Source organism: Balaenoptera musculus, chromosome 15 (genome assembly GCF_009873245.2).
Source record: "Balaenoptera musculus isolate JJ_BM4_2016_0621 chromosome 15, mBalMus1.pri.v3, whole genome shotgun sequence".
NCBI classification, from domain to species: domain Eukaryota; kingdom Metazoa; phylum Chordata; class Mammalia; order Artiodactyla; family Balaenopteridae; genus Balaenoptera; species Balaenoptera musculus.
Genome location: NC_045799.1, coordinates 81,168,755 through 81,181,756, shown reverse-complemented (window position 1 = coordinate 81,181,756; position 13,002 = coordinate 81,168,755). Strand labels below are relative to the sequence as shown.

General features: G+C 50.6%; 1 protein-coding gene across 2 annotated transcripts; it reads right to left on the bottom strand.

Annotated features, from left to right (window-relative positions):
• Positions 1-126: 126 nt before the first annotated feature.
• ACTL6B (actin like 6B) lies at positions 127-12,499 on the bottom strand. 2 transcript variants are annotated; one of them, XM_036824263.1, is made up of 14 exons: positions 12,404-12,499; positions 11,880-11,956; positions 11,520-11,685; positions 11,115-11,215; positions 6,285-6,382; positions 5,569-5,663; positions 5,397-5,503; positions 4,620-4,709; positions 4,409-4,470; positions 4,176-4,290; positions 3,983-4,063; positions 3,789-3,884; positions 3,493-3,579; positions 127-417 (listed from the first exon to the last, which is right to left on the bottom strand). In XM_036824263.1, exons 1-14 carry the CDS (start codon positions 12,426-12,428, stop codon positions 337-339), a joined length of 1,281 nt encoding a protein of 426 aa, XP_036680158.1. In that variant the 5' UTR covers positions 12,429-12,499; the 3' UTR covers positions 127-336. The 2 variants fall into 2 exon arrangements, with proteins under 2 accessions (XP_036680158.1, XP_036680159.1); XM_036824264.1 differs by lacking the exon at positions 3,983-4,063.
• Positions 12,500-13,002: the final 503 nt, after the last annotated feature.

The window sequence follows — 13,002 nt, the reverse complement described above, 5'->3', positions numbered from 1 at the left end:
GCTCTGCCCCCGCCCGCAGACCTTGCCCTGGCGTCCACCGTGCGATTCCGAATGGGTATAGGTGTGGTCCTCCCTTCTCCTCTCTCCAGACCCCTGCCCCCACTGCCCACCCCCAAAGAGGCCAACTTTTTTTTTTCTTAAAACATTTTTACTCCTTTCAACCCAGAAACATCACAATCTAAGAGGACGAGTGGGGAAGGGAAGAAAAGCGGGCGCTGGGAGCGTTGGGGGCTTCGATCTGCGCTGGCGGAGCAGAGGTGGGGGAAACCATCTCCTTGCTTTCGCGTTCCCTCCCCCACCGCTGCAGGCGGGCCTGTGGATGGGGAGCGGGCGCCCTCAGGGGCACTTCCGCTCCACACACTGCTTCCCGCCCTCCTCATATTCCTGCTTGGAGATCCACATTTGCTGGAAAGTGCCCTGGGTCGAGGGGGCGACATCGGCGGTCAGGGAGGCCCTGGAGAGAGGGAGAAGCGCCTCCCCACACTCCTCCCGCGCAGGCTCGACCCCTCGGAACCGCCTCCTCTCAAGCCCACAGCCCTCCCGCAGCCACCAACTTGCCCCATCTTCCTGTCCCCTCCTTCGTATTCAGAGGGCGAATGCCCGCTTCATATCGTTCAATCCACGATTCATTCATTCAACAAGTATTTATTGAGCACCAGTCTGCCCGGGGCCCAGGGCTGTTCTCGAGCTTGGAGGTGGAGCTTACAGCCCCAGGCCAGCCAACCGGCGCCCCAGCACTCCACATCCCTTCTCCACCAGATACCCTATCACTCCATCAGGCCTTCCAAACACGCCAAGTCGCCCTCCTTCCCAAGAAAAATCTTTCCTCCTCCCTCCCCACCATTCCGACACCACCTAACATCAGGATATTAGGATGTCATCACTTTGGCGCCCCACCTCCACCCTCCCGCTGAAACAAGCGCCTTGAGGGTCTCCAGCCATGGCATTTCAGACTGCACCCTCTCTGTGGTTGTCCTGCCTCTGCCTGAAAGTTAGTGTGTGTGTCCCTGCTTCTGTCCCTTGGCGTGTCCAGGAAGAACACGCCTTCCTGGACCAGGTCATTCCCCTCCCTTCTGCTCACGTGCCAAAGCCCCACCCTTCCCACCATCTCTGGTTTCCAGTGCAGATCTCCGCGCTGAGTTCCAGACCCAAATACAGTAAGCCCCCTACATACCAACGAGTTTCCTTCTGAGAGCATGTTCTTAAGTCCAATTTGTTCCTAAGTCTAACAAAGTTAGCCTAGGTACCCAACTAACACAATCGGCTATATAGTACTGTACTTTAATAGGTTTATAATACTTTTCCCACAAGTATATTATGTCTGCTGAAATAAATATAGATACTAGGGATCCAAAGCAATCATAAAGACCACACATAATACTGAACGCAGTTTGAACAAATGTGGTCACAGTGAAGTAACTGGATTAAAAAGATGGTATCTGATTTTTATCTATCATTCCAATATCTATAATATCTAATGTACATTCCTATTCAAAATTCTTCAGAGTGAAATTATTTTATGGGCTTGAAATATAAGTTTTAAAGAAATATTTTATTCTAAGGTTGCATATTCTAAGAAGTTCTGCACTAGTACCAATGAAATGAACACTTCTATTTTTTACTAGTACTGTACTACTGTACTCTATACAGTACTGTACAGTAAAGTACACAAAAGCACAATCACTTGTGGAGGATACACGCATGTGACAATGTACTCCAGACACGTGAACTAACTATGTGATTGGACATGCGAACGCACATTCGCATCTTTGAAAGTTTGAAACCCGAAGGTTCATAAGTAGGGGACTTACTGTACTCAGCTGTCTTTGGACACCTCCTCCTCAGTGTCCCCTGGGACCTCACCCTCAACATGTCCACAGCTGTGTTCACTATCTTCGCCCACACCTGCCCCAAACCTGCTTCTCTGGTCTTTCTCACCTTCTACAGTTGCCCTGTCCAAATCCAGTGGCCATTCGCTACATGGAACACTTGAAATGGAGCTATTGAGCACTTGAAATGTAGCTAGCCCGAAATGAGATATGCTCCACATGTCGAATATATACCGATACGGAAGACTAAATCCAGAGAAAAGAATGTAAAACATCTTCATTTTTATATTGGTGACATATTGAAATGATAATACTTTGGATATATTGGATTAAATACGATATATTCTTAAAACTTAATTTCACATGTTTCTTTGGACTCTTTTTAAATATGGCTACTAAAAAATTTTACATGACATATGTGGCTCACATTACATTCCTCTTGGACAGAACTGCCAGGAGCTAGCATCCTGGGCCTCGTCCTTGACCCCGTTCCCTCTTACCTCGCGTATCCAAACAGTGTCCACATTCTGTCAGTCAGACCTCTGATAAGCTTTCAATTCCACCCCCTGATATCCGCTCCGCCGTCAAACGCAGGTCACAGTGGAGACCACAGCAGCCCTTTCCAATCCACTCTCTGCTCTGCAGCCCAGGTGAGCTCACTCAACTCAGATCTCAAAGCATCTGCCCACTGCCTTTGGCCTTGCCTGGCTCCCCCCAGGAGCCAAGCACCCTCTCTCCCACTTTGCCTCATAAGTTCTTACGCACTCTTTCATCTCAGCTTGAGTGCCCCTTAAGAGGCCCTTCATGACCCCTGAACGAGATCAAGTCTTCCTTTGAAGGAACACCCCACACTTTGTGATGACCTCCTGTTTAATTGTCTCGGCTTCCAGACTGTTCCCATGCACAGAGGCGGGGACTAGGTCGGGCTGTCTGTCCACTTCAGGTGCGCAGGAGGCCCTCAACAACTGTGTGACTGACACACGCTCAGCCCTGAGCTAACTTCAGGGGTTCAGTCTCCTGTCACTCTGACCATTGTTTCTGTCTCCTTGGGGGCACCCACTCTAGTGGATATCCTCCTTGTCCTGTCATGGCCCTGCTGTCCCCCTCTGTGTGGCTGACACCTGCCCCCCCAGATGCAGTTTGCATCTTCACCTCTCGCTCAGCGTCTTGCCTCTATCCCAGCAGCTGGTCCAGACTGAACTCCCCACCTACCGCCCCAGAACCAACCTGCCAGCCTCCTTCTGTTTGCCCCTTGCTCACCACCCCATCCCCACTGCTACCCATTCCATGACTCCAGGACAATAGGAAGAACCTCCTGGCAAGGTCCCCTCACATCCAGCTCATACCCTGATCCCCAAAGACTCATGTCTGACATAACCTTCCCAAACGTGCCTGTGGCCGTCACATCACCTTGCCCCAAACCTTCAGGGTCTCACCCTGGCACACAAGACCACCACAATCTCATCCCAGCCAACCTCTCCGGCTTCCTGTCCTCCACTCCCTGATTTGTGTCCTGATGTAGGATCCACCTTTCTGGGAGCACTGACTGCCCTTTCATAAATGTTTGTTGAATGAATGAATGAGGAGGCAGGCAAGGCGATGGGGGCTGTCTGGATCTGCCCTTCCCCACATTCAGCCCTAGGCCAGGCCCCTCCCCTCTCACCAGTGAGGCCAGGATGGAGCCCCCGATCCAGGGGCTGAACTTGCGCTCCATGGTGCTGTTGCTGGCGATGAGCTTCAGTCTCATGCTCTGGGGAGAAAGAGGGGCTGTGGGAAGCAGACACCTGGCTTCTGGGAAGGGACAGGGCTGGGGGTAGGGAAGACTGGGAAGCCACAGCAGGAAGGGGCCACTGTGGTGGCCAGAACGTTTGCTTGATGTGTGGGAAGGAGGAAGGACTTGGTCCTGAAGGGCTGAGCCAGGACTGGAGTCCAGGGCCCTGGCCAGGGGTGGGTTCCTACCGGTGGAGTCTTCTGGGAAAGCTCTCGATTGAGCCTGTCAGTGAAGCCCTGGAGCAGCGTGTTCCCACCAGTGACAATGACACTGCCGTACAGGCCCTGAGAGCAGGGAGGAGGAGTGAGCAGTCACGGGACAGCCCCTCCCTCCCCCCCGCTTCTCCTGGGCCCCTCTGCCAAGACTCAGGCTTGGGCCTCACCGGGCGAATGTCAATGTCGCACATGCCGATGCTGGTGGTCACCACGTGGCCCACACCTAACATGGTGTTCCCCGAAAGGCCCTGCAGAGAAAGGTGACTGGGCTTTGGGCCCTCTGTCCCCTCTCCCAGACCTCTGTGATCCTTCCCAGCTTCTCCCACACCCCAGGATCCAGGGCCCTCCACCCAGCCCCACCTTGACATTGGAGGGATCAAACAGGCCCTCCGGGATGCGGAGTCGCTCCGCACCATAGTCTGTGTTGTAGCCATTGGGCATCTCGTAGTGCACTGTGGGCATCTGCGCAGCCACCCTGGCCAGGAAGGAGCAAGACTCTGCTTGGGGGTGCTCCCAGAAGGCCAGCGGTCCCCCCTGAGCTCCAGGCCTGCCCCCTTCCCCACCCCACCCCCCCAGCCATGAGCTGCACTTACTGCTCGTCATAGGGAGAGTCCGAGACCTGCAGCACGGAGGCCTGGAAGTCCTGGATCACCTCCTGAGAACCCAGGGAGGTGGTGAGGGCTGGGTTCCCACCTCAGGCCCCACCGCACCCCGCCTGCAGGGCCTCTGTCCCTCCCCGCTGCTCATGGCAGGGGACTAGGAGATGGGGGGTGGGGCTTTTGGGGGATTTCTCCAGCGCCTCACATTGCACATGTAGTTATGCCAGGATTTGGAAACCTGGGGTAACTTCTCCTTCTTCTTCCAGTTTGGGGGGGCACCCTCCCGTACGGGCTCCTGTGGGGACACAGCCTGTGAGCACCCCTCCCCATCCCACACTGGCCCAGCCCACCCTGACCACACTGCCAGCTCTGCAGCTAACGGGCACTGGGTTCTCTGCTCTGTTGCCCAGAAAAGGTGTTTCTCCCCCTTCCCTATTAGAGGAGAGAGAACGGGGAGAGCCCATCCCCACAGATGCCATGTGTGCAGTGGGTACAGCTGATCTGAAAGGCTTTGGTCAGAGAAGATTGAGGGCCTGGGGAATCCAGTAGGTGGCCAGACCTTAAGGAAACAGCCTTTTATGGATCCATGTTCCACGTGGGGGTCCCTTGCATGCAGTGTCTCATTTAACACTCGCGGCAGCCCTACGTGCTGTTATTCCATTTTACAGGGGACGAAACTGAGGCTTGGGAGCTTCAGTCTCATGCTCTAGGTCACACAGCTCTTCTGTGGCAGAAGCAGACCTTGAACCTGGGTCTACTGGACACCAGAACCCACCACACTGACCCTCACATACACATCCTGCTAGCAGTTGGCTGTGGGACCTTGGCCATATCCCTCAGCCTGTCCAGATCTCTGATGCCTCAATTGCAAATTGAGGGCTGAGGGTCCTTCTGGGGCCTGGTTGCTCCCCACCCTGATATCTGATGGGTCAGTGGGTCGACAGTCATAGGGTCAGTGCCCAGGACATCCCAGAGGCTCCACCTTGGCTGCGATCATGTAAGGCGGGATGATGTCAATTGCCATTTCCTGGAAGAGCTCTCGGCACTGCATGGAGATGAAGTCCCCTGCCAGGGGTGACTTGACAATGCCTGGAAAGGACGGGTTGTCAGGGCCTGGTCCCTCAAGGCACCCCCGACCCCTGCCGAGGCCCCACCTTGCTGCAGGACGTAGCCATCGTGCACTGGAATGGCCGTGGTGTGGGTGGCCCCACTGTCCAGCACCAGACCTGTGGAGCGTCCATTTGCAAAGCTGGTGTGGGATGGGTAGGTCAAAGAGACAGCAGCAGCAAGAGGGGGCTGGGACCCGAGTCTGGCCTAGTCACTCTCTTCTTTCCTGGATCCAGCCCATTCCCAGTCTGCAAATCTCTCCTTCTAGTTTGTGACCCATCTGTTAGAGAAAGGCAGCTGAGACCCTTGTCACTTTTTTCTTGTCTGAATCACACTCTCTTCCTCTATTCCTTCCTTTTGAGCTCCCAGCCTCTCTTTAGGTTTAGTTCTATGTCCCATGGGCTCTCTGAAATTAGGGGCTATATCGTTCCACTGCCTAGCATAGGGTTCAATGCAAGGCAGATCCTTAAATAAAATAAATGCTGATTGGCTGCTTGGGAAGGGAACAAACACGTCAGTGTCATATACCCTTCCCTCCTCCCTCCAGCCCCAGCCCCTGCTGCCTACCTGTCCCTACTCTCAATGCTCAGCCTGATCCAAGGAATGGGAAAGGGTCGCTGAGCTGGCCACTCCAAGGTCCAAGGCACTTAGCCCCCATCCAGGATATTACTCTCCATAGAATCAGGCCCAGCCTCCAGCTCAGCACGCCACACACCCCACCCTGACCCTCCACTCTGGCAGAGTAGCTTAACCCAGTGGATACGCAGTAAGCACAGCCGTCTTGCACAAGAAGAAGGCAGGAATGTTGTACTGCTCGAACATCAGCTCTGTCAGCTTCTCCCGCTTGGCCCGTGTGTTCCACTGAGGAGAAAGTGCAAGAGGGGAAGATTCAGGACGGGAAAGGCACCGATCCACGTACATACCCCCCACCCCAACACGTGTCTTGCGCTGAGGACAGAGGTCAGGTCCCCTGACCCTCATAGATCTTTAGAATGTGAGAACTATAAAGAACTTTAAAGATCACAATTCAAACTCAACTGAAGAAAACAAAACTCAGAGAGGGAAACTGGCCAAGAACACACAGAAAGCTCTTGGTCGAGCTGGGTCTAGAGTCACAGTCTCTTGACTCGTAGCCCAGTGCTCTTGATTGTGCAATACACACTTCAGCCCCACTACCCCCAGCCGCCAGTACATCCCTCTTCCTCACTCTAATCATCTCAGAGGCAAGAAAGCTGAGGAAGAAGACTTCTGGGTAAAAATGTTGGATTGAATACAAACATCTACTTTTATTCCCTCCCAAGATCCCAGCAAAACTATAATAGAGGGGGAATTAATTTAAAAAACAACAACAAAAAAACCCAAACTCACAAAAGCCAACAGGCACATAAAAAGATGCTCAATATTTTTAGCCATTAGGGAAATGCAAATCAAAAGCACAATGAGATTCCACTTCACACCCACTAGGGTGGTGATAATAATTTAAAAACAAGACAAAACGAAAAAACAGAAAATAACAAGTGTTGGAAAGGATGTGGAGAAATCAGAACCCTTGTCCATTGCTGTTGGGAAGGTTACATGGCTCAGCTGTAGAAAATGATTGGCAGTTCCTCAAAAAATTAACATAGAATTATCACATGCCCCAGCAATTTCACTCCTAGTTATATACCCAATGGAATTGCAAACAGGTACTCAAATTCAAGCTGCCCACAGCAGCACTATTCACAACAGCCAAGGTGGAAATAACTCAAATGTCCATCAGCAGATAAATGGAAAAACAAATTGTGGTATATCCATACAATGGAATAGCACTCAGTCAGCTACAACATAAATGAGCCTCGAAAACATTACGCTAAGTGAAATGATGCAGACATAAAAAGTCACATACTGTATGATTCCATTTATATGAATGATCCAGAATAGATATATCCATAGAGACAGAAAGTCAACTGATGGTTGCCAAGGGCTGGGGGCAGGGGGAGTGGAGAGAAACTGCTAAATGAAAATGGGTTTTCTTTGGGGGTGATGAAAATGTTTTGAAACTAGATAGAGGTGATGGTTGCAGAACATTGTGAATGTATTAAATGCCACTGAATTTTTAACTTAAAAAAGGTTAATTTTATGTCATGTGAATTTTTCCTGAGAGAGAGACAGAGAGGCATAAACCCTTAAAGGTTGAGAAGAATAAGAAATGAGAAAAGAGCAACACATTTTTGAAGGTTGGAAATCAGTTAGGTGAGCAGTAACTGACTTAACAGATTCAAGAATGCTGACTCCTAAACTGGTAGTGGAAAAAGCCAACAACAGCCTGTGTTAAATGGCAGAATCCTCACAGGGATTGGGAATCGGTAGTTCTGAACTTCCAGGAACTTCCAGGTACCTCTGGAAGTGTAAGGAAAGGGGAAATAAAATAAGATTGCTTAAAGCTATTCAAGTAACAGATCCCTAAACTCTCATCCTAATTCCATGTCACTAGGCTATTGCCCACTCCAACCTCAGCAGAAGAGTGGAAGTTTATTCTCTGGAGAGAGTAAAACTGAGGGTCTCTGAACTGGTGGGACACTTGTCACTGTTGGGAGTGAGGACACTATACTTAAAAGAGGGGAATTAAGTGATGCCATGCATATTGAATGCTGATAACATCAGCCCTATTTGCTCACTTGGCTTCCAGAAAGGGGTCGGGCAGTCCTGTCTTCAGGTTGGAAGTCTTCCCTGTGAGTTACATCAAAGATCTAAAGATGCAACATCCCAGTCAGACCATCCTATAACAAAGACTGCAGTCAGCAAGTCCCCCTTCCCAATCAGCTTTTTAGTCCCCCATTCCTAAACATATGCAGACAACCAAGGATTTGTGGAAATCTGAGAAAAACCTAGGAAATGAGATAAAGACTCCCAAGAAAGGGCAGGGAAAAAAAGCAACTTGGAAGAACAATAATTATACAAGGAGATGAAAACTTCCAAAGACAAAACTAATAATATCCCTATGAGATAACAAATAATATTGCACCCATGAAATAAGAATAGGATGCTTTAAAAAGTAACATTCATGGAATAATAAAGACCTCCCGGGAAATAAAAATACAGGAGCAGGAATGAATTAAAAACTCAATAGAAGAGTTGAAAAACAAATTGAGGGAATATCTTGGAAATTAGAGGAAAAAGATAAAGAGATGGAAAACATAACAGAAAAGATGAGAACATTAGGAGATCAGTTCAGGAGGTACAAAATCCAAATAATAGGATTTCTCAAAAGAGAGAACAGAGAAAATTGAAAATAATAAATCATCAAGTAAGTAAATTTTTTTCACTGAGTTGAAAGACATAGGTTTCCAAAATAAAGCGACACATTGAGTGTCCAGAGCCATAGACAAAAATAAACCAATATAATATTGTGAAATTGTAAAACACTGAGGACAAAGTGAAAATTTTATTAACTCTGAGAAAGAAAAATAAGTTACACCAAAGGATCAGGAAATAAATGTTTTTGGCCTTCTTGATGGTAACAGTAGATGCTAGAAGACATTGGAGAAGTGCCTTTAAGATTCCAAAGAAAAATGATTTCCAACCTGGAGTGTTATACCTAGCTAAACTATCAATCCAAGGTTAGACATGCAAGGTCTCAAAAATGTTACTTCTTATAACCTTTCTATGGCAGTTAGTGGACGATGTGCCCCATGAAAACAAGGAAGAAAATCAAGAAAAGGAGTCATGTGATACAGGAAACAGGACTTCTAATACAGGAGAGGGGCAAAGTGTTTCCTTAAGATGATGGTGAAGGGAGATGTCAGGATGATAGCTACATCTTCTGCATAGAAGGTAACTAGTCCAAAGCAGAGCAGGTCAGTGGGCTCCTGAAGAGATTTCTTGAAGAAGAAATTGATAGAACACCTTAAGGAATTACTGTCTTGAGAAAAGATATAGATAACTGATGAACAATTTAGGGCCACATTATTAAGTAGATACAAAAACTAAGGAAAACAGAACCAAGACCATTTTCAGTGCTAGAGAAAACAAAAAGTTGCACAGGAAAGGAAAATAAACCACAGTTTATTGCTGGTTCAGGCCTGATTAGCATACATAATAATAAGAGTGTAATTACTGAATATTGATCTTAAAAAACAATTAAAACCCTAAACTACAACTGTACTTTAAGTAAGAAATAAGAAATGTGTGTGGTATGGGCTGGGGAGGAAAGAGAGCCAAATGCTCATTTTCTATAGTGGGAAATCCACAGATAATGTTTAAAGCTAAAAAATTCACAATCAGCTATTTAAGTGTGATACTTAGAGATATAAAAGGTAATGGCAGGACTTCCTGGTGGTCCAGTGGTAAAGAATCTGCCTTACAATGCAGGGCACATGGGTTCGATCCCAGGTCTTGGAACTAAGATCCCACATGCTGCAGGGCAACTAAGCCCACGCGCCTCAGCTAGAGAGCTCATGTGCCCTGGAGCCTGCATGCCACAACGAGAGAGAGAAAATACGCACGCCACAACTAGAGAGAACCTGCATGCCACAACAAAGAGCCCGCGCCGCAATGAAAGATCCAGCATGCCGCAACTAAGATCCGACGCAGCCAAAAAAATAAATAAAAAAAATAAACAGGGGCTTCCCTGATGGCGCAGTTGTCAAGAATCCGCCTGCCAATGCAGGGGACACGGGTTCGAGCCCTGGTCCGGGAAGATCCCACATGCCGCGGAGGAACTAAGCCCGTGCGCCACAACTACTGAGCCTGCACTCTAGAGCCCGCGAGCCACAACTACTGAGCCCATGCGCCTAGAGCCTACGCTCTGCAACAAGAGAAGCCACCGCAAGAAGCCTGCGCACCGCAACAGAGAGTAGCCCTCACTCACTGCAACTCTAGAAAGCCTGCGCGCAGCAACAAAGACCCAACGCAGCCAAAAATAAATAAATAAATAAATAAATTTATTAAGATATAATAATAAATAAATATTTTTTAAAGAAGGTAATAGCTAGTGGGAAGCAACTGCATAGCACAGGGAGATCAGCTCTGTGCTTTGTGACCACCTAGAGGGGTGGGATAGGGAGGGTGGGAGGGAGGGAGATGCAAGAGGGAAGAGATATGGGAACATATGTATATGTATAACTGATACACTTTGTTATAAAGCAGAAACTAACACACCATTGTAAAGCAATTATACTCCAATAAAGATGTTAAAAAAAAAAGGTAATAGCAAAAAAGAAAAAAAAAAAGCTAAAAGAGAGAAGAGCAACTGCCTCTGGAAAAGGGGCAATAGAAGGAGGAGGCTATGAATGGCATTTTTTTCTTAACATACTTTATAAAACAAATTGATTCTTTACATGTATATATAATATTGACAAAGAATTTAAGTTAAAAGGTCATAAAAGGACTTGGGGTGGTGGGGCAGTGTATAAGGTTGACTGGGGGAAGGGCAAGTGGATAGAGCTGGAGGAGAGAGGGAGGCATGGAGACTAAACCAGGCAGGAAGGAAAGTGGTTGAAGATGATGGAGTTGGAAGGAAAGTTTGAAAAGCGAAGTGGAATGAGTGATGGCTTGAGGAGAGAGGTGAATGGTGGGCCCCAGGGTTTGACTAGCAGCTGGATGAGGCACTTACCGGGGCCTCGGACATGAGCACTGGGTGCAGATTTGGCTCAGACTTGACGTGTTTGCTGTAGGTGTGATCCAGGATCGCACGGAAGCACTCCCAGTCCTCGACTGGGGCCAGGAGACCAGTGGAGAGATGAGGGTGGGCAGGCAGGAGTCCAGGGACAGGAAGGAAAGGAAGGAGGGAAGGAAAATCCGGGAGAGGGGAAATAAGACAAGCTCCTGCAGAAGTCCCCCCTTCCCAGGAATCTGGTGGCTCCTGGTTAGGAACCAGGCAGCTGTGGGAAGAAGTGAGGGCATCCCTGGGACTTGGGTCGCTGCAAGGAAGACTCTGTGGATGTGGGGTGCTGTGCCCCAGGTTGTTGGGTGTGGGCTCTGAGTCTGTGTCAGGAGGCAGTGGGTGGGGGCCCCGTACTCATGCCATTCTTGAGGGGTGACATGACCTCCGCTCCATCCCGAGGCACGTGGAGGGCATTGGTGTCGATGTGAAAGATCTTCCCTTTCTTCTCCTTCTCCCCCTCCAACTCCAGCCCGCCCCCCTCCTCCGCGGCCAGCAGCCCCACCGTGGTGGGGAAGTCAGCCTGGAGGGGGGCATGGGCGGAGAGAAATCAATCTCTTGCCCGGTTCCAGGCCCATGGCAGGGCCCTCAGCCCACCCCTGGGTTTACTCCCGCATTCCCACTCAGCAAAGCTTCTCTCTGGGCTCCGAGAGCCCTGGATCACCGGGAAGCCTGGAGGGGAGCCCTAGGTTTTGGGGAGGGGGCTGGAAGGCTCACCTTGGGGCAGTCCTCCCCAGCGTACCCAGCGCGGACTGAGAAGGAGCCAATGTCAAAGACCAGCGCCCCCACCTCATCTGTGCGGGGAGACAGACTTGTGAGGGGATCCCTCCCAAACTGTCTCCTCTTGGATTGTTCCGAAAGGAGGTCAGGGCAGAGCCACCTTCAACGCCGGACGGTGCGGGTGGGAGCTCGGCCAACAGTTTAGGGTCCTGGGAGTGAGGGTCAAGACTCCAAAGTCCCTTTCTGCTCAGTGGCCGTTTTCAGGCCACTCTCCTTGCTGGGCTGGGGGCCGGGCGGTGGTGGGTTGAATGGTAGAGAGGTTGGGCCCGGTGCGCGCGAACGTCCGGGGGCGGGGGTCGAAGGTGGGAGTGGCGCAGGACGCAAACCAGGGGCTAGACCTGCTCGAGCGCCGAGGTGCCAGGCCCCAGGGTGCCCAGAGCTTGGGTCTCGCGGGTTCGGGGCGCTGGGATTCGGGCGAGGCCGCGCCAGGCTGGAGAGCCCGAAGCCCGGGGCTCGCTCACCTCCGCCGTAGACGCCCCCGCTCATAGTGCCCTCTCAGCGCTGCTCGCGGCCCGTGGGCGGCGGCGGGATCAGCACCGAGGCTGCCGGACAGCTCCCGGGACCCCGGGCGGGGCGGGGCTCGGGGCGGCCAATCGGGAGGCCAGGCTCCCCGCCCCCAACGGCGCCGCCGATAGGCTGAGAAGCCAGACAATAACCCGGCAGGGGGCCGCTGCTTTAAAGAGGCAGACACCTCAACCTTAGGCGCCGGGGAGGGGATTAGCAAGCACCTCGAGGCCGGCCCTAATGGATAGGCTGGCAGAGAGCAGGAGTACGCAAGAGATGGAGACCTTGTCCATTCGGAGACTGTAGGGTGACTGACGGGGCCCCTGCTCCCTTACTTTTTAAAATGGGGTCTAGGAAAGGGCGCCGTAGTCTCCGAGACGCGTCCATTCTCAGGCTCCTGAGCAAGGTTCTGCCATACCCAGGACTGAATGAAATCACTGGGAGAGGGAGGAAAGGGAAGGAGAGGGACAGGTACAGGAAGGGGTTGTCTCCATTTTCTCCCTGTTGCTTGCCACCGTTGTCTTTCTGATGGTCCCTCTTTTCCTCGCTGGTCCTC